The sequence below is a fragment of the Gymnodraco acuticeps genome, unplaced genomic scaffold (genome assembly GCF_902827175.1).
Source record: "Gymnodraco acuticeps unplaced genomic scaffold, fGymAcu1.1, whole genome shotgun sequence".
Classification (NCBI taxonomy): Eukaryota; Metazoa; Chordata; class Actinopteri; order Perciformes; family Bathydraconidae; genus Gymnodraco; species Gymnodraco acuticeps.
This window is the reverse complement of record NW_022990027.1, coordinates 1,111,214-1,132,907: the sequence shown is the minus strand read 5'-3', so window position 1 is coordinate 1,132,907 and position 21,694 is coordinate 1,111,214. Positions and strand designations below refer to the sequence as shown.

The window sequence follows — 21,694 nt, the reverse complement described above, 5'->3', positions numbered from 1 at the left end:
AAATTGGATTTTACTTGAAGTGCAGGACTTAATCAAATGATTGTAATGACATCAAGTTTGTCCGTAACATAGTTGACAAACTGAGTAGTGAAAACATCCTTTCCCTTTTAAATAAAAAAAAAATAAAAAAAGTTTAAGCTTTGCAACTAGTGGATATGTTACACTGAGGAATATACTAACTTGAACCACTGATTCTTCTATTTAATTTTTACAGTTTTGTTGATGTGAAATGTACCCTAAATTATAGAATGACTCACACGCGAGTCATGGTGAGATATCTGGGTTAAGAGGTTGCTTTTTCTTTGCACAGCATGAAATGAATGGGCTGTGATTTTAGTTATTTTAAGCAGAGGTCAATAATTTGTACGGCCCTCTTAGGATATTGTAAAAATTGAAATGGCCCTTGAGAGGAAAAAGGTTCCCCACCCCTGTGCTAGAGCTTCGGGCTGTGCAGCTCGCACTCACGCACTTTCTACCCCAACTGGGGGACAATAATGTGCGTGTTCCTTGGGGACAGCATGTACGTTGTTGCTTAGACAACAGTCCCTTCTAGATAGTGGACGTTCTCACTCCACTCTGAATTTATGTGGCTGCTATTTCTGCCCGACATGTTCGGGTCGACGGTGCCACCGCGGGGTGCCACAGGTCGGTGTCCCTCTTTATGAGAGGGGCTTTAAGGCAGCGTCCCCCTAGCACCCCGAGGGCTCCGGCTCGGGACCTGCCCCTGCTGCCGGATGCCCTATCATCTCCTCCCTTCGAGCCCCTGGCCCAGGTGGGGCCTAGGTGGCTGCCCACGAAGGCAGCATTTCTGCTTGCCATAGCCTCAGGGAAGCGAGTCGGGGAGTTGCATGTCCTCTCCATAAACGATACATGCCCGAGGTGGGACTCTCAGGCGTTGCCCTTTGGGCAAATGTGGCATTCCTGCCCGGGGTCCTTCCACAAACCCACTTCAATCAGCCTGCCCAGCTGGCACGCTTTGACATTCAGGAGTACGGCACGTCGAAGTTGCTGTGCCCTGGGGGTGCCCAAAGTGCGTATATCAAGGCTACTGCCTGTATACGGCAGTAGGAGCAACTCTTGATTTTGCCCTGGTGGCACTAAAGGAGGTTATGCCCTCTAACCAGTGGCTGCCCCACTGGGTTGTCGATACCATCTCACAGGCTTACGGGGCCAGTGGCCGCCCCCTGCCATCGGGCTGAGATGCCACTCTACAAGGAGCAATCTCAACATCTTGGGCTGCCCTGAGGGTGGTGCCCCTGGAGACCATCTGCGCTGCGGTGTCGTGGGCGTCTTCTGGCATATTCTCCAGTTGTCATCAGGTCAATGTCGCCACTCCCCATTCTTTGGGCGTGGTCCTTTTGCCGAGCTCCGCTGTTTCCAGTGGTGAGCAAGGGCTTGGATTCTTCATGACATTGTTGGTATAAGTCATCCAGTGCTTAAAGCACCGCCTCTGGCGGTCAGCAGGGACAAAATAGAACGATAGTTACGGCTGTAACTACGGTTCTATGAGTCCCGGATGACCGCCAGAGTTTCCTGTCACTCAGAATTGTGTGCTCGCGAGAAGATTCTGGGAACAGATCCTCTGAGGACACCGGCTGATATAGCCGGTATCACGTGGGTCACAGGTGACTTTGTTGTTATTACTCGAGCTGCGCATGCGTGCGATGGACATATCCAGTGCTTAAAGCACCGCCTCTGGCGGTCATCCGGGACTCATAGAACCGTAGTTACAGCCGTAACTATCGTTGCATTTCGCACTGCGTAGAAATGTGCTGTTCTTTATCCTGGACACGTACGTCCCATCCATCCTGCTGGTGGTCCTGGGTCTCATTCTGGATCAGTCAGTCCTCTGTCCCAGCCAGGACCTGCATCGGTCAGTACTGGATATCTAACTGGGTTTATCTAAAGGTCAAAGTATCATGGAGTTAAGAGCCTAAGTGCATAAATTCTTCATATATTGAATCACTTTTATAGACTTTATATATGGTCAGACAGATATGACCAAAGCAGAGAAAACAAATTATAAGTATAACACAATATAGTCAAATGTTATAGTGGTGCTATTTATAGGGAGTAATTGTTCTTCCATCTGTCTGTCTGTCTGTCTGTGTCTGTGTATTCTCTTGTTCCGATTAACCCAGCCAAATGTTTTCTTGTTTTGTATCTATATCTACGCCGGGATCCGGAGTCAAGGCTGATCTTCTTGCTGTGGTCCTGGATCCTCTATCCTGAGTTCTGGATTAAGTCGTGGACTTCGGGTCGTGGCTGAACCTGTCTCTGCGGTCCTGCCTGGGTCTCGTCATGCTGCCTCCCTGAAGGCTCCCACAGGATTGAAGTTGACATCTTCGTAGATTCATCTTCTTATTACAGACACATGCATTTCCTAACATTTGGTCTACCTATGCTGTAAAATGTATTATCTCTTTGATTTACACACGGCATCTATTGCACATCTGTCCGTCCTGGGAGAGGGATCCCTCCTCTGTTGCTCTCCCTGAGGTTTCTCCCATTTTTCCCCTCTAAACTGTGGGGTTTTCCTCCGGAAGTTTTTCCTTGTACGATGTGAGGGTCTAAGGATAGAGGGTGTCGTTTTTCTCATACTGATATTCTGAACAATCTGTGCGGTTGTATTTGCTGTAAAGTGTCTCTACTGTAGGCTATTTTTATTATATGTACAGCACTTTGGCTCGACCAAAAATCGTTCATAAATGTGCTATATAAATAAAACTTGATTTGATTTGATTTAAAATATAAAAGCAGAAAAGTAAATGTTCACAATGTTTCATTTCATGTCATTTCAAACCTTTATTTATACAGATAAATCCCATTGAGATCATTGATCTCTTTTTCAAGGGAGACCTGCTCAAGTAGTTCCACATGAAACATAAAAACATAAATAGAACAACAAAAGGACATCATACAGCATCATTTACATAATATATATATTATAACACAATATAGTCAAATGTTATAGTGGTGCTATTTAAAATATAAAAGCAGAAAAGTAAATGTTCACAATGCTGACAGATTTGTGTTCATCGGCGGTTAGGTATCCTAGATTTGAAAGAAAAACGACAAATATACACTCATTTAACCCTTATGTTGTGTTCGGGTCTCCCGTGACCCGTTTCAAGTTAAAATTATATAATAAGTACGCTCTAGTTTTTTTTAATCGGAACAAGGCTTCATGATATCCTCCACAACAGCTATATAAACACTACAAAACTGATTGAGACAATTTTTGACAAGTCTGAAGGTCTCTAAAAAAAAAGTGTATAATTTGGTGTTCGGGTCTGGGGAGACCCAGCAGCATTGCAACATGCACCTGGTCTCCCCTCCCTCTGCCCCTTCCCTACACGGGAACTCCACCTTTCTCAAAGAATATGTACACTAACACTTGAACCTGAACACACATGCACGTTTGCAATATGTGGTGTAATGTGTTTTGGGCCATAACATTAAATGACAACAGGAATGTACGGTTATGAATGCATTATAAGTTAGTTATGATGTTGTTAAAACAATATTGGATGATAGTTATTTGTTTGTGTGTTTTGGACTGAGATAAATCATGGGTCAAAATTGACACACGAACACCATGAAAGGTAACAGCTTTTGAACACAACACAAGGGTTAAAACCTATATACAGTCTATGGTTAAAACACACTCCATTGTGGCAAAGATGTTAAATATTGTAGATGATAGGACTATCAGTACATACAATTACAATCATTTGAATTGAACACAACTGTATTCATCTTTAAGAGTTTTGTAGGTGGATAAAAATAGCATTAATACAATATACACATGTTGGCTTTACATGGTGATCCAACATGTAGGAAATAGATGCAGTGGATTGCACCAATTTCCTTAAAGCATTATAACTGTCCTGCATTCATAAGGATAGTATAAATACATCATCATCACTGTGGCTCCAGCTAAAGGAACAACTGTACCCTTAAATGGTTTACTTACACCAGTACCCATTTAGATAAAAGAGCATAGAAAAAGCAACAACAACAAAAAATGACACATGAAGTAGAGTTTCATCCACTATCTTGCATCATGAAAACAACACTGATGTTTTTCCCAGGAGTGACAACAGTCCTGACCATGACCACACTGATGATGGGCGCCCGCACATCCCTGCCCAATGCCAACTGCTTCATCAAGGCCATCGATGTGTACCTGGGCATCTGCTTCACCTTCATCTTTGGTGCTCTGGTGGAGTACGCCTGTGCACACTTCTATACCATGCAGAACCAGACTATAGAGGAATTACACAGGGTGAGGAAATGTTCATATTTAAATATGAGGTGAAAAACTATAGTGGAACGAAACATCCAGAATATACCGTAAAGTGTTTATTATACTAAACTGTGTCTAGTGGGGTCTTTAGATTCCTCAGAAAGTAGGCATAAGATATTACCTCATTTGCATATTTATACATGTAAGATAAACCTAATCAACTGGGGAAGTTTTATGGTGATACATATTAGCTTAAATGTATTAAATATTCACCTGTAGTGTCTTGCAAAATGTTACATTTTACAAATCGTATCCTTAAGGCCGTTTTCTCCAAATATTGTTCTCTTTTTCTGAAAGGGAGATTTTCACTTCAGTAGCTCTTACATAAGCAAATACATATTTAAGGATTTTTCAGAGGGTTTTGGTCATAAATCATTCAAAGCACGATTTATATTACATTTAATTCCTATACAGTATTTAAAACCTTTGATTACTTTTGACAGTATTTTCAGATTTATTGACAAAAACACTATTTGCTTTTTGGCTTTTGGCTAAGCTCTGTAAACTAGAGGCACTGGCAGTTTAGTCATTTGTTCATCACCACTCACCTTCAAACAAGCCAAGAAAAGCCGGCATAACATGGGACTGTGAGGTGGGAGGTGCTGCTACCTTTCTGTCTGAGGTGACTGCCGATGACTGTCCGCAACGCTGTGCGCGAGACGTGGAGAGGGGAGGGAGGGAGGGTAGAGAGAGAGCATCGGAACTTGACAGTTTAATCTCCCGACCTGATATCTTTATTTTTTATTCAATCAATATATTTTTGGAAAGGGAAACTGTGCGCTAACTGCAGTAGATATATATTCATTTATTAAAAATACATATTTAAAAAAATTAAAAAAGAATTTTCTCTGGAGGAAGAAAAAGGGCAGGGGCTCAAGCCCACTTTGAGGTCTATGTGTGCACGTGCCTGGTTTCGACATACTGTGGCTGGCTCAGTACAGCGTAGAGAGCTATACCTGAGCTACTATACCTTAGTGTCCGAGGCTGTGTAAGAGACAGGTAGGATACTTCAACCCCCAGAAGCCCCTTCTAACAAATGAGTAGCCATATATGAGAGCAGAAATGATAAATCATTACAATATGTACCTTGTCTTTTTTACAGGACAATACCCTAAGCTGGTGTTGCATTTCGCACTGCGTAGAAACGTGCTGTTCTTTATCCTGGAGACTTACGTCCCCTCCATCCTGCTGGTGGTCCTCTCCTGGGTCTCATTCTGGATCAGCCAGTCCTCTGTCCCAGCCAGGACCTGCATCGGTCAGTACTGGATATCTAACTGGGTTTATCTAAAGGTCAAAGTATCATGGAGTTAAGAGCCTAAGTGCATCAATTATTCTTATATTGAATCACTTTTATAGACTTTATATATGGTCAGACAGATATGACCAAAGCAGAGAAAACATATTTAATTTAATTTCATTTCAAACCTTTATTTATACAGATAAATCCCATTGAGATCATTGATCTCTTTTTCAAGGGAGACCTGCTCAAGTAGTTCCACATGAAACATAAAAACATAAATAGAACAACAAAAGGACATCATACAGCATCATTTACATAATATATATATTATAACACAATATAGTCAAATGTTATAGTGGTGCTATTTAAAATATAAAAGCAGAAAAGTAAATGTTCACAATACTGACAGATTTGTGTTCATCGGCGGTTAGGTATCCTAGATTTGTAAGAAAAACGACAAATATACACTCATTTAACCCTTATGTTGTGTTCGGGTCTCCCGTGACCCGTTTCAAGTTAAAATTATATAATAAGTACGCTCTAGTTTTTTTTAATCGGAACAAGGCTTCATGATATCCTCCACAACAGCTATATAAACACTACAAAACTGATTTTGACAATTTTTGACAAGTCTGAAGGTCTCTAAAAAAAAAAGTGTATAATTTGGTGTTCGGGTCTGGGGAGACCCAGCAGCATTGCAACATGCACCTGGTCTCCCCTCCCTCTGCCCCTTCCCTACACGGGAACTCCACCTTTCTCAAAGAATATGTACACTAACACTTGAACCTGAACACACATGCACGTTTGCAATATGTGGTGTAATGTGTTTTGGGCCATAACATTAAATGACAACAGGAATGTACGGTTATGAATGCATTATAAGTTAGTTATGATGTTGTTAAAACAATATTGGATGATAGTTATTTTTGTGTGTGTTTTGGACTGAGATAAATCATGGGTCAAAATTGACACATGAACACCATGAAAGGTAACAGCTTTTGAACACAACACAAGGGTTAAAACCTATATACAGTCTATGGTTAAAACACACTCCATTGTGGCAAAGATGTTAAATATTGTAGATGATAGGACTATCAGTACATACAATTACAATCATTTGAATTGAACACAACTGTATTCATCTTTAAGAGTTTTGTAGGTGGATAAAAATAGCATTAATACAATATACACATGTTGGCTTTACATGGTGATCCAACATGTAGGAAATAGATGCAGTGGATTGCACCAATTTCCTTAAAGCATTATAATTGTCCTGCATTCATAAGGATAGTATAAATACATCATCATCACTGTGGCTCCAGCTAAAGGAACAACTGTACCCTTAAATGGTTTACTTACACCAGTACCCATTTAGATAAAAGAGCATAGAAAAAGCAACAACAAAAAAAATGACACATGAAGTAGAGTTTCATCCACTATCTTACATCATGAAAACAACACTGATGTTTTTCCCAGGAGTGACAACAGTCCTGACCATGACCACACTGATGATGGGCGCCCGCACATCCCTGCCCAATGCCAACTGCTTCATCAAGGCCATCGATGTGTACCTGGGCATCTGCTTCACCTTCATCTTTGGTGCTCTGGTGGAGTACGCCTGTGCACACTTCTATACCATGCAGAACCAGACTATAGAGGAATTACACAGGGTGAGGAAATGTTCATATTTAAATATGAGGTGAAAAACTATAGTGGAACGAAACATCCAGAATATACCGTAAAGTGTTTATTATACTAAACTGTGTCTAGTGGGGTCTTTAGATTCCTCAGAAAGTAGGCATAAGATATTACCTCATTTGCATATTTATACATGTAAGATAAACCTAATCAACTGGGGAAGTTTTATGGTGATACATATTAGCTTAAATGTATTAAATATTCACCTGTAGTGTCTTGCAAAATGTTACATTTTACAAATCGTATCCTTAAGGCCGTTTTCTCCAAATATTGTTCTCTTTTTCTGAAAGGGAGATTTTCACTTCAGTAGCTCTTACATAAGCAAATACATATTTAAGGATTTTTCAGAGGGTTTTGGTCATAAATCATTCAAAGCACGATTTATATTACATTGAATTCCTATACAGTATTTAAAACCTTTGATTACTTTTGACAGTATTTTCAGATTTATTGACAAAAACACTATTTGCTTTTTGGCTTTTGGCTAAGCTCTGTAAACTAGAGGCACTGGCAGTTTAGTCATTTGTTCATCACCACTCACCTTCAAACAAGCCAAGAAAAGCCGGCATAACATGGGACTGTGAGGTGGGAGGTGCTGCTACCTTTCTGTCTGAGGTGACTGCCGATGACTGTCCGCAACGCTGTGCGCGAGACGTGGAGAGGGGAGGGAGGGTAGAGAGAGAGCATCGGAACTTGACAGTTTAATCTGATATCTTTATTTTTTATTCAATCAATATATTTTTGGAAAGGGAAACTGTGCGCTAACTGCAGTAGATATATATTCATTTATTAAAAATAAATATTTTAAAAAAATAAAAAAATAATTTTCTCTGGAGGAAGAAAAAGGGCAGGGGCTCAAGCCCACTTTGAGGTCTATGTGTGCACGTGCCTGGTCTCGACATACTGCGGCTGGCTCAGTACAGCGTAGAGAGCTATACCTGAGCTACTATACCTTAGTGTCCGAGGCTGTGTAAGAGACAGGTAGGATACTTCAACCCCCAGAAGCCCCTTCTAACAAATGAGTAGCCTATATATGAGAGCAGAAATGATACATCATTACAATATGTACCTTGTCTTTTTTACAGGACAATACCCTAAGCTGGTGTTGCATTTCGCACTGCGTAGAAACGTGCTGTTCTTTATCCTGGAGACGTACGTCCCCTCCATCCTGTTGGTGGTCCTCTCCTGGGTCTCATTCTGGATCAGCCAGTCCTCTGTCCCAGCCAGGACCTGCATCGGTCATATCTAACTGGGTTTATCTAAAGGTCAAAGTATCATGGAGTTAAGAGCCTAAGTGCATCAATTCTTCTTATATTGAATCACTTTTATAGACTTTATATATGGTCAGACAGATATGACCAAAGCAGAGAAAACATATTTCATTTCATTTCATTTGAAACCTTTATTTATACAGATAAATCCCATTGAGATCATTGATCTCTTTTTCAAGGGAGACCTGCTCAAGTAGTTCCACATGAAACATAAAAACATAAATAGAACAACAAAAGGACATCATACAGCATCATTTACATAATATATATATATTATAACACAATATAGTCAAATGTTATAGTGGTGCTATTTAAAATATAAAAGCAGAAAAGTAAATGTTCACAATGCTGACAGATTTGTGTTCATCGGCGGTTAGGTATTCTAGATTTGAAAGAAAAACGACAAATATACACTCATTTAACCCTTATGTTGTGTTCGGGTCTCCCGTGATCCGTTTCAAGTTAAAATTATATAATAAGTACGCTCTAGTTTTTTTTAATCGGAACAAGGCTTCATGATATCCTCCACAACAGCTATATAAACACTACAAAACTGATTGAGACAATTTTTGACAAGTCTGAAGGTCTCTAAAAAAAAAGTGTATAATTTGGTGTTCGGGTCTGGGGAGACCCAGCAGCATTGTTTTGGGTGACTTGAGGTCAAATTTGGCCCAATCAAGATTCATCTTTGACTTTAGACACCCCAGCCCCTTCATCAACTGTAACAATAATTATTCGCAACATGCACTTGGTTTAAAGATGTTAAATATTGTAGATGATAGGACTACATACAATTACAATCATTTGAACTGAACACAACTGTATTCATCTTTAAGAGTTTTGTAGGTGGATACAAATAGTATATAAACACAATATACACATGTTGGCTTTACATGGTGATCCAACATGTAGGAAATAGACGCAGTGGATTGCACCAATTTCCTTAAAGCATTATAACTGTCCTGCATTCATAAGGATAGTATAAATACATCATCATCACTGTGGCACCAGCTAAAGGAACAACTTTACCCTTAAATGGTTTACTTACACTTTCAAAACCGCTTCTAATCTTCGATATTTCCAGACAAGTGGCTACTGAAATCAATCTTACTAACTGCTGTCTGTGCAATTTACTCCGCGCGAGTTGGCGGACTTTATTTTTGCTTACTTTAACATCATTTTTCATGGTGGGGCTAAGCCATTTCTTGGTATGGCTGTAGCCTACCCCAGCCATACCCTGGCGCCGCCACTGATGAATCCAACGGAAACGGCTCCATCCCCATCGTCCGCTCCACCCAGCCGAAACACACTGTGCAGATGAGCTCCACTGCAGAGGAGCCCCTGGAGCAGGCAGCGGATTGCGCCTTCACGGTAGAAAATCCACACAACATCGATCGCCACTCTCGCACCGCTTTTCCCATGGCGTTCCTCCGTGTCAATATCCTCTACTGGCTTTACTATCTGTTCCTCTGAGCTGCTGCATTGTTCATTTCACCATCCTTGATGCTGCTCCATCTTCTCATTTGAGACCCAATACCATTTGCCACTGGATCTAAACTGATCATACATTCTTTTTTGTATCACATAATGTATTACCTTTTTGTCCCTCAAACAGGGCTAGAAAATGATGAATTAGAAACTCCTATTCATCATTCGGCATTAGAAATTCTTCTTTGCATTTTACCGTTTTGAAAGCTTTATTAATCATTTTTAAATGGATGGCTACTAACATCTTAACATACAAATAAAGCCTGGCTCTGTCTATTTCCTGACAAGTTTAGTCCAATAAAAACTAGTAAAACTAGTTATAAACGATAGGCTGCCTGAGCTGCATCACACTATACTGTGTTGCATTGAATTGCCTTTATTAAGTGACTGATGATGTATTAGTGTCTTTATTTTGGCTTTCATACATTGTTTGAGACCGTAAAGTGTACAATTACTTCATACCATGTTAATTCATATAATAAAAGTGAGACTGAGAATGCGTTGTACTTTAGGTCTGTACTGTAACAAATGAATTAAGATCACATGTTTGAGAATAAGACACACATTTATTATTCCCTTATCCAGGTAGGAGAACAGTAAAGTGCAAAAATCAACCACAGGTTCAGCAGAAAAGTTGTTAAATTACATAAAAGTGGGGATTTGACCACTCTGCAAATGATTAATTTGATCAACAATAGCAACAATTTGTTAGTCACTAATGGCGCATTTCCACTGCAGCGGGTAGCCCCGTTTAAGCGTCCTTAACCGTCCTCAAGCGGCCAGGCCAGTTTTTGGTGGCCTTTCCATATAGCCTAGTACCGGCTAGCGGGTACTTTTCCCCTCTTTTTCCGGCCCCATAAAATCGTGGTTCTATCAGACCAGGGCCAGGGCTGAACTAGTAACGTCAACACTCTCGCCTGCTGATTGGTCAGAGAGAATCGTCACAAGATCGCGCGCGAGTTCATCCCTAGCGTCGCATATATATTTAGAAGCAAGCTTGCAGCATTTTTATAAACAGCATTTTGTAAACGGATGAGCTACAAAAATGGCTACGTCTAATAAGAAAAGCACACCGTGGTCGACCGAGGAGGTGACGACGTTCCTACATCTCATTGGGGATGATCAAATCCAGCGGGAGCTCGACGGAACAACTCGAAATGTGAACAAAAACAAAGCCGATCGCCCCGCCTACACTGCGTTGCTACCCCAGGTCCTAAACTGTAATGGGAATGCGCCACGGCCTCGGACGGCCAGCGAGGCAGCCCGAGGCCTGAGCGAGGACGCTTAGGGACGCTTAAACGGGGCTACCCGTTGCAGTGGAAATGCGCCATAAATGATGGTGTATTTATCTGCCAAGAAAAGGAATATGTTACATTGTTCAACAGATGGTTTGATGTTTGGCATATATATATATATATATATATATATATATATAATTCACACAGCCATTATGGCACTTTACTGAATACCTCTTAAAGGTAGTTATGATGATAATGACGATGAGAAATGAATCCTTGAACAATGTTTTAAAAAATAAAATAAAATACAAAACAGTAGTCATGGCTCACTCTGTACAGGCAAATAAAAAAAGTAGATTATTTAAGAAGACATATTGTGGCTTTAATCGCCTCCCTCGTCATTTCTCAAACCTACTTCACAATTTTCACCACATTTAACACAGGATTAGAACATAATCCTGTGTTAACCCTCCTTTACAACACAATTCACTTCTCTTGAGTCTTTCTGCCATAAACCCTCATTCCTGTTTGCCACATTTTCACAAAATACAATGAAATCACTTGGACAAAGACTTGCAAGTGTCCTTGGATTCTCACATTTTCTAAGGGAGACAGAAGAGTAAATATTCAGAGAGATGTACCTCCACCTGCTGGCAATTTCTGTCATTACAGTTGTATTCCTCTGAAAAGTCTTTGCTTTGGGCTGGAGATGGAAGGATATCCTTAGAGAGATTGAATTTCACAGTAACAACATCCTGACGTCCATGATCTCTCTTTTCCAGTCCTCTCCATAATGCTGCTCTTAGGTTGCTTTCTTTGACTCCCATTCCTGTAAAGGTAAACACATGTAGGAGATTCAGTAACAACATGAAAGCAGGTGCATCTGAAACGTACAAGTAAACAAAGAAACAGCAAAAATAAATAGAGCATTATTAACCTGTTAAGCCCCAAAGACCCCTTCGGCGGGTCTTTTTTTTTCAGGGCATCTTAATATTTAAAAACCTATTAATGTGTTATACCTAGGGCTGTCAAACGATTACAATTTTTAATCAGATTAATCACAGCTTAATTAATTAATCATGATTAATCACCATTCGAACTATGTCCAAAATATGCCATTTATTTATGTATATTGTTGTGGGAATGGAAAGATAAATGAAAGAAGGCGGATATATCCATTTAACATACAGTAGGCTATCTATAGGCGCTTTCACACTGCGGTACTTTTCCCACAAAGGTTCATGTGAACTTAGTTCATGTGAACTCTTTTATCGCGTTCACACCAAAAAGAGCCGGAACTAAAATTAGTTCATGTGAACCTTTTTACCCGGCTCTTTTGTGAGAAAAGAGCTACATTTCTGATTGGCTGGAAGGATTGCAAACCACGCCCCGCAAAACTCCCAAAAAGTTTTGTGAAGTCGCCATTTTATTATCCTCGCATTAGCATTATTAGCATTAGCATTAGCCCAGCGCAGAAACGCAGAGAGACTAATTTATGGCAACACAAAATAAAACATGGGAGTGGTGGAGATGAGGAGGTGTCGGCGTTCTGGCGATTTACTCGGAAGGCTTCAGTAGAAGCTGCTGGGAGTCCCAGCAGCTTCTACTGAAGCCAGTCCCCAACTCCGGGGACTTCCGGCCGGAGACTTTGGGCGGCAGTATACGCCATGAAGTGGTTTGCGGCCTGCCAGTAAACCCAAAGCAGAAGAAGAACAAGTGACGTCAGCGGCTTCATTTGCCTAATCCACCCCCACGGACTTTTTCCAGTGTGAACGCGATCTGTACTTAGTTCATGCGAACTAAAGAGTTCACATGAACTAAGTTCACATGAACCTTTGTGGGAAAAGTACCGCAGTGTGAAAGCGCCTTATGTTTATTATAAAACATTTCTGCTTGTCAAAATGAAAGACAACCCACACACCTATCAATCATCAAACCATGGGGTCTTAATGAATTACGTGTTGATTTCTATCAACGGGGGAGTACTTCAGGAAAGTCGACAGAGGGAGGGGGGGGCGGCGGCTAGTGGAGTACTTCGTGACCACAGAGTGTGAACGTTGTGATCAGCTGTTTTAGCGCAGTTCTCCAGTGAAGGGGGGGGAGTCTCCCTCCGCAGCCGGTTGGCGTAGTTTTGGCACAATTCCGTTGTACAGACCGACGTTAACAGCAGCCCTGTCTGTGCACACGGAGACCGACTCTGTCGTCCGGTGATCTAACCGCCTTCTGGAAAAGCTTCACAAGTACGTCGGTACGCAAATGCGCTTTGTGACACAAGTGACGGTACGCATTTCAGATTACGCACATAACCTGCGTACCAGTTATGTGCACCCCTGTACTACAGCAAAAGTATTCTCCGTCGGGACTTCCTGCAACAACACCACGCCGTTATCAAAGATGTTCTATTGAGAAGATCACTACGTGACAAAAGTTTTCAAAACCGTGGCTACTGAAATCAATCTTACTAACTGCTGTCTGTGCAATTTAATTCGCGCGAGTTGGCAGACTTTATTTTGCTTACTTTAACATCATTTTTCATGGTAGGGCTAAGCCATTTCTTGGTATGGGTGTAGCCTACCCCAGCCATACCCTGGCGCTGCCACTGGTCGCAAGTATGGGGCGGGCCATTCTGCACATGCGTTAAATGCGTTAAATATTTTAACGCAATTAATTCAAAAAATTAATTACCGTTAACGCGATAATTTTGACAGCACTAGTTATACCAGATTAACGGGAAGAATCTCAGCTAACTGACAATACAAACCATTTTTACCAAAACAAAACACAAGTCTCACAAGAAACATCTAAATGACCCCTGAGCGAAAAATGCTAACACAATTTGGCACAGAACTCAAGATAAAGATACCCTTATTACTTATCGTAACTGCACATACAAGATATCCGATTAAATCTGAGACTCCACAGATTATATAGGTATAGTATGATCACTGAGCGATCAGAACTCGCAACAGGGGAAACAAACACAGACATCACAACACGTAGCATTATGGAGGAAAAACAGGACATCGTCTCATCTTAGCTGTTATTCTGATCAAAAGTCGTGTTCAATGGCATTAAAACGATAAAAACGCTGCTGAAGGTTAATCCATAGGTTAATTGAATGTGCCTGTCACTTTGAAAAAAATATTTATAATCCATAATTCCATTTTTATGTAAAAATCGGAGAGTAAAAGTTAGCTCGACCAAGGGGGGCCAGAGATATGGAAAATGCACCCAAATGACCCCAGAAGTGGGTATATTTTTCTGAATCTCTCTAAAAAGGTCACACTTCACTTGTTTTGCATCAATCTCGATACAGGGTACTTATTATATGTTGTAGTTTGGATTCCTAAAGCTTTTAGTCTACCATCCCATCATTCAAGGGTGGTTTTCACTAAAAGTATATATATATTTTTTGGACGGACATACGGAGCTCTGGAGGGTTCTAGAGAGAAAAATAAATAAAACGTGGCCACGTATCTCGTTCGCACGAGATATCTTCTCGTGCGAATGCTTTATTAACTTGTGCAAGTTAATAAAGCGTGCGCACGAGTTAATAAAGCGTGCTCACGAGTTAATAAAGCGTGGCCTCAATTTAAATTGATTAGTTTTATGAAGAGTATGTCCGGTCGCCAGGGCGTGTGTGTGAGTGTGTGTGTGGGCATTTGTTTACGATACGATTGTTTCCGGTGCACTCCGGCAGGACTATAGCACTACATCGAGATTAAGATTAAACAAATTTATTTCACTTGGGAATACACATATAACTATTGAGAACCAGATTTTTGTAAATTACTGTTCGTGGTAATTTGAAAACAAATGCCGGTGGTGTCGGACATACACAAACACACCGAACACGCACACACAGAGCGGAGCTGAGCACAAACACGCACACACATCATGCGCCCTGATGACAGGACATCTCCTTCATAAAACGAGGGGGAATACTCTGGTAGTTCGCCGTGTGTAGAGTTGTGTGTGGTTAAACGTAGCAGCCTCAATCTCTATTCAGCGGTAATGAACGGAAACAATGAAGTAAACAGTAAAAGGCACAGCTCTTTGCAGCTGGTGCTGCTCTTCTCAGATTCTGCTGAGTTACACTCCAGTGCCCTGTACGACGAAGCCAGTTCAACAAGAGACCCTGGATATGTTTGATTTACCCGGCTTAACTAAGCCTAACAAACGCGATGTCGCTAAGCGGTCCTACGAAGCTGGTTATCAATTCAGTAAATCAACCAGGGTTTCTCTGTCCGGCTGAGAGCGCGTTCAAGTGAAAGGGACGGGGTTAGCAATATTTGACCAATCACAAACATGGAGACGCGTGCTGACAGCGCAGCGTCATACTTCATGAATGAATAGTAACGCAGGCCACGTAACGCTTTTAACGAGTTAATAAAGTGTGGCCTCGTTGTATTTAAAACGTGGCCTCGTTGTATTTAAAGCGTGGCCACGCTTTACATCTCGTGCGCACAACTTAATAAAGCATGGCCACGTTTTAAATACAACGAGGCCACACTTTATTAACTCGTTAAAAGGGTTACTTGGCCTGTACTACGAAGCAGGATTTGCTATTTACACTATTCATTCATGAAGTATGACGCTGCGTTGTCAACACGGGTCTCCAAACTATAATTTACATTTGTTTACTGTGTTCAATCTGTGTTCAATTGATTCTGACACTTCTACATCCAACTCACAGATGTAACCTTGCTTTGAGAAAAAAGATTATTAATTTAACCCTTTTAGAAGGGAAGATATGGTCATTTGTTCTAGGAATGTCATTTTCGAGCCTGAGACCTGAAAAACAGGCTCCGAGAACTTTGGTTTTGATAGTCTACTCATAAAAAATGGCAAATGCCAACAAAAAAAGGTAATACACAACAAATAGTTGAAGTAAACAATATTGTTAAAACAAATTATCTTTAAACGTGTTCACAATTATGTATAGAATCATTTTTATGGATAACACCTACCATTCCGGCACTTAATCGTGAATATCCAAAGTGGCTTTCTATATATGTGTGAACCGTGAAAACCCATTAGACGATGACACACGCTGTTGTGACCCTAGAATCCTGAGAGAAACCTGCCCCTAATGACAGGCTTGGGTATTGTTCACGAAAGTCACAGTGAGAGTTACTGAGCAGCTACCTTTGCTTTCTGCATGACAGTTCCAGAAGAAGCGTAAACAGATGGAGGTCTCCGACGCATCTCTGAGGCACAGTTTACTGGTAAAGCATCACTGTAGATATTCTGTTTCTTTTTGCTGGAGGCCTGCACAGAAAGTAAAAGGCAAATAATTAAATATACCACGTTTAACATGTGTTTGTGCGTCCTTACCTTTATATATACAGTCTATGGTTCTTACACATGAAGCAAGATATATACCTTAAGAGGGGGTTTAGCCTCAACAGGCGCACCCAGAGCTCCCCCAGCAAGGCTCTTCTTCAGGTTCTCTGTGACCCGAGTCAGCCGCAGCTCCAGGTCCACCCTCTCCGCCTCTTTGGTTCGACAGGTGTCCTCCAGCTGGGACACACGCTTGTTCAGGGAGGACATCCTCCTCTCTGCAACATATCAACACAGCAACACGATGAGACAAACAATGATCAGAAAAGCAATTATCGTCAACCAAACAAAGTGGTTGTAAATACAGGTTTGGGTATTTTTACTTGAATTGAGTGATTCCATGTTATGCTGCTTAATACCTGTGCTTCGCGACATTGCAAACTGAAAATATTGTACTTCTATACTTCACTACAGCTAAAGATACTAGTTACATCTCAGATTCAACATTTTACACAAACATTTTATAAACTGGAAGAATATTTAACCCCTCAAAGAAAGAAAAACCTTATCCTTTAAAATGTTATTTAGAGTTGGATGATGGCTCTTTTCTTAATGACTATTTCTGCTTTTTCTACTTTTGTACTTTTTCCTTAAAGGTAATTATTTTACATGTAGTGTGCTACTTTTTTCAGATTTAAGATCTGAATATTTCTTCAACATGCTATGTGGAAATACAGGAAATTAATTTGATTCGAAAAAGATGTCACAGCCATGTTTTTGGTTTAATTATCAAAAGCAATTAGTTGTTTTAGTCGTCCCTGTAGGGAATTTGTCTATGACCCTCTAATAAGATAAGTAATAAGGGTCAGAGACAGGACAAGGAATGTCTAATTAATATTCAAGCCTTCTGATTGAAGTGCAGATAAATAAGAAAAATATAACTTACAAACAAACCATTTTGCTTTGGAGACTTGGTGCCTCTAATTGTCTATGGTATTAGAGAACAGCTATGATGCTTACAGTAAAACATGTCAGTATCTGGACACTGAAAGGCTGCAGACTTGTATTGAAGCAGTAATGACTGAGAAGAAATTCAACTGATGTCTGATTTGCTTTGTGTCTCTTTACCAGAGGCGGTCTTCAGCTCTTCCTTCAGCTCTCTCTTCTCCTTACGGAGGGTCACAAGTGCATTTCGTATCCCATCCCTCTCTCTTTCCAGCTCCTCCTTCTCTTTCAGGTAATGTTTGGCATCCTCATCCGCTCGCGTTTTCCCATACCTGCCATATTGGTTTTCATCTATGTGAAAATGTCAGAAGAGAGCAAAGGTGAGGGGTTAAATGGGCAGGGGTTATGGGAAGGAGACAGAACATTATCAGCGATATTTTGCCTGTCCTAAATAAATCTCTTCACATAAGGAGTATGAAATCTCTCACGTGAGAGAAAAGCACACACATTCGACCTCTTTCATAATTCAAAGAAGAATTTTGGGGAGGACACAAAGATACGATGCATGAATAAAAGGTAAACAGACGCACGCTCTCCTGCAGAGGGAGAGGTCAGGAGGCAAGACAGCGGATCTAATGTGAGTGTCCAATAAATCTCAGGTTACATCCGGAAGCTCTCAGCCGTGGAGAGCGCTGGCTCTTTGATGTGTCAGAACGTCACAGTGAAGGCCTGTGAAACAACACTGAGAGGAGCAGAGAGACAGCCGACCACGCCAATATCACGTTCCTAAACTAAGGACGCCCAATTCCTTTCTGCATGGTGGAGGCCAACTGACACTGGGAAACAAATTGTATATGTAAGTGAAGAGGGAAGAGATTATAGATGGAAAGTGAGAAGATGATTAAGAGGAGAGGGGAAATGGGGAATATTGAGCCTTATAAAAGCTCAAATGTTATGAGGAGTCTATGAAGAGAGTGTGCTACAGTAAAAATAGAGCTTTGCAATCTAACTCCTGTGAGACACACAACTACAGTATATTAAGAAGTGCCATCTGTATTATTCTTGTTCCCTTGAAGAGAAGCAGACTGCTCATACTTTTTTATTTATTGTATTTAAGGAAAGACAGATGGAAGAGGGAGAGGGGCTTAAAGCTGATAAAAAGGGAAGCTTCTACAAATATTTGGTCCGGCTGTGCTGATATAGGATATTAGCTGTTTGGTTGGTTGTGAATGATAATTTGAATACTTTGGATAAAAATGATATTTGTGCAGCTTTGTTAATTTATCTGACGTAATGCTGTAATGGATCACGATATGTTACTGAAGTTTTGTACGATCAACTCTAACAAAGGGGTTCCACAGGGATACATTTTGGGTCCTCTATTCTTCACAAAATATATATACAAAACCTAGGCATTAGACTCTATACAAAGACTTAATTCAAACAAATAATCCTTGATAACTTAATATAGGTTATATGGTATTTTGGAAAACCAACTAAACACACTTACTTGAGCCTGTTCGTTTGAGGGAGACTAAAGGCTTGGTTCTGTCAGAGTCACTGCTGGAGAAACTTGAGCGCCTCTTCCCTTGATTCCCAGACTGCTGCCTGCGGTTCTCTCCTGACTGGGTGGAGTAGAGAGGGGGTGGGGGGACATGACAGATGTGGGAGGATGCAGAAAAAAGGATGAGGACGGAGGAGGAAAAAGACTGCAAAGTTTGTATATTATGCTAAGCAATATACTAATGTTCAGATTCATTGGTATGAGACCACTGAGGTGTGTATGCTTGTGGCTTTAGGTGGTGAAGTGTTTAAGTGCATGTCAGTGGGGTTAGGAAAGGAGTTTACAGGCTATAAAACTTCCATGACCTCTTGCCTTCCTGTCACCAGTTAGATCGCTATTTCTTTTTTTTGGTCTTTTCCCCCCTCTCCCATGCCCACACACTGCTTTTTCTCTGGCTTACAAAAAGCAGTCATTGATAGGCGTGTAACAGAGCACTGTCTGTCTGTTCCAGTGACTGATATGGAGTGTCATATTCAGACAGGGACAGTCCCAAACAGCTGCACACACACAGACATGCAGCCGCTAATCTTGTCACATCAAAGTAAAGAATTACACCTATGTTTAACTAAACTTAAAAAAACGTGTAAGCACACGTATCCTACCTGCATGTCCTCATTAGGGACCTCATCATATGTTCTGCAGTCTGTAGAGTTACTGACGGAAGATGTGGCCCACCTAGGATTAGAGAAAAGGAGATGTTAATCTTTATTTGGTCTCAACATCTTTGCGTTGGTCACTGGCCTTGCTTTGACCTTGTCCTGAAATTCCCACTTCCCCCCTCTTCGTCTCACTCACAGGAAGGAATGCCGCGCAGCATCGCGGATGTTAGCGATGGTTTCCACGTCAACATAGTCGTAATGCAGTGACTCTGGATCTGTCGAAGAGCCTGTCTCTGCCAAGAGGACTCCAAGCCACCGTCCAAGTTCCTCAGAGCTACTAGCCTAAAAAGAGACCAACAAATAAGCTTTTAATTTGGAAGTTACTCAAAAACAAATAGCTGAAAGACACTAAAATACAGCAAACTGTGTGAGTGTGGTATCGAGTGATGGTGTGTTCTTCAAATAGAGTGACCCCTTTGAACACATTTTAGACCTGTTAGAATAAAAGTATTGATTAGTGCAGAGCAACTTTAAATGAGGAACAAACGGTCAGTTCTTTACCTCCAGAGCAGCCACCGCTGTGTTGGTCCGCAGGATTCGGAAGGCAAAGGGATGTTTGGGTCCAAGCCCCGGGAGCACTTCACAGCCCTGGAGAGGAAGTGAAGGCAGGGACGTCCGAGAGTCTCCTTTGTCATTGTAAAAGTGCAGGGAGCCTTTGCACACACGGCACCACTGTTCCCGCCACACCTGATGCACCAGCACCGACACATAGCCTGCATGGTAAGGAGGGAAAAGATGGATGAGTATCTAGAATTATCGCCTTACCAAAGTATGCCTCTACAAACCAGTTAAGTTTGAGTTAACATCCATGCCTGTCTAAAATGTCATCATTTTATCCTAAAAGAAATGTATGAAATTGAAATAACAAGCACATTTTTTTTTTAAGTGACCATGCATTGACCATCAAATACAGATAATTTAATCCTTCAGTCCAAGTGGAAGTTTTTTTGCCATATTTAAAGACCAAATAAAATGTTCCTCAAGTCATAAATGATATATGACGTTGACAAGAAGATGATGGACAGCCAACTGAAAAACATTATGCCTCCGGCTGTCAGATGTCAATGGTATTCAGAGGCTTACAAATGCTGTGTCTGAAGATTTAAGAGGCTTAAAGACCTTAGGATATGTAGACAGGTTAAGTGAAGTAGAGTCTGACCTTGCCGAGGGTCGCTGTATGAGGTCCGGGGGTCACCTGGGCGAGGGGGCTTCTTCTTGGAGAAGCTGATGATACGAGTGATTTTACGGCCTGCAGCGAAAGCTCCCCGTTTCACCTTGCCTACATCAAAAACAAAAGGATTAAAGAGTTGACCAAATGTATCTTTGGTGTCTGGAAACTGTAATTCAAGATATACAGATAAGATGTGGCAAAAATACATTTCACTAGACTATGGACTATTGATAATAAGTTATGTGAAAACAATTGGGCAAAGACTTTGAGTCAACATGTTTCTGTCTGCTGTATTGATTTGAGGCTGTGTGTGTCTCTGTCTCACCATTCTCTCTGCAGTGCTCTCCAGTCGACACACCCACACTGTCTGAGTCTGAGGTGTTCCTCTCTGCAGAAAGCCTCTGAGGAAGAAGCATACCAACACTGGTTTAGACTTACAAAAGCAGTCCTTCACAGGATCAGTCTGCCTGCCAAGTACAAACTAGAAGAGAGATTAAGAGCTAAATAACTGTAATTCGTTAGCAAGATTCCATCCTTCATAACTTACATAGTTACATATTAAGACTCATCCTTTTTCTCTTTGCATTCTATGCTTTCTTTCATAAAAGGGATTGTTGCTGTGTGTGTCTGACAGGTAAAGAGGATGTGCCTGATCCAACACCCCTGTCATTGCTGCCTTAACACCCAATTACGCTACATATCCGCTCCGTGTTCTGCGAGCCAAATACAGGTTTCACTGTGCACTGCGTTGAGCCAAACAATTGTTTAAGAAAATTGACGGTGACAACACAATTGCTGCTTGCCACCAACTTTTCCTCACCTCAGCTG

At 41.1% G+C, this 21,694-nt stretch overlaps 1 protein-coding gene and 1 pseudogene across 2 annotated transcripts in view; one reads left to right on the top strand and one right to left on the bottom strand.

Moving 5' to 3' along the window:
- Nucleotides 1–3,598: 3,598 nt before the first annotated feature.
- On the top strand, nt 3,599–9,991 carry LOC117545232 (annotated as a pseudogene).
- Nucleotides 9,992–11,386: 1,395 nt separating this feature from the next.
- Nucleotides 11,387–21,694, bottom strand: part of afap1l1a (actin filament associated protein 1-like 1a) — a 34,650-nt gene continuing 24,342 nt past the window's right edge. For both annotated transcript variants that reach the window (XM_034214917.1, XM_034214918.1), the window contains exons 10-19: nt 21,192–21,267; nt 20,855–20,974; nt 20,197–20,408; nt 19,832–19,977; nt 19,639–19,711; nt 18,983–19,097; nt 17,656–17,823; nt 16,630–16,805; nt 16,393–16,515; nt 11,387–12,073 (exon numbers count right to left, since the gene is read on the bottom strand). In XM_034214917.1, coding sequence (XP_034070808.1) covers nt 12,047–12,073; nt 16,393–16,515; nt 16,630–16,805; nt 17,656–17,823; nt 18,983–19,097; nt 19,639–19,711; nt 19,832–19,977; nt 20,197–20,408; nt 20,855–20,974; nt 21,192–21,267 — 1,236 coding nt within the window. In that variant the 3' untranslated portion in view covers nt 11,387–12,046. The remainder of the gene's footprint in view (nt 12,074–16,392; nt 16,516–16,629; nt 16,806–17,655; nt 17,824–18,982; nt 19,098–19,638; nt 19,712–19,831; nt 19,978–20,196; nt 20,409–20,854; nt 20,975–21,191; nt 21,268–21,694) is intronic.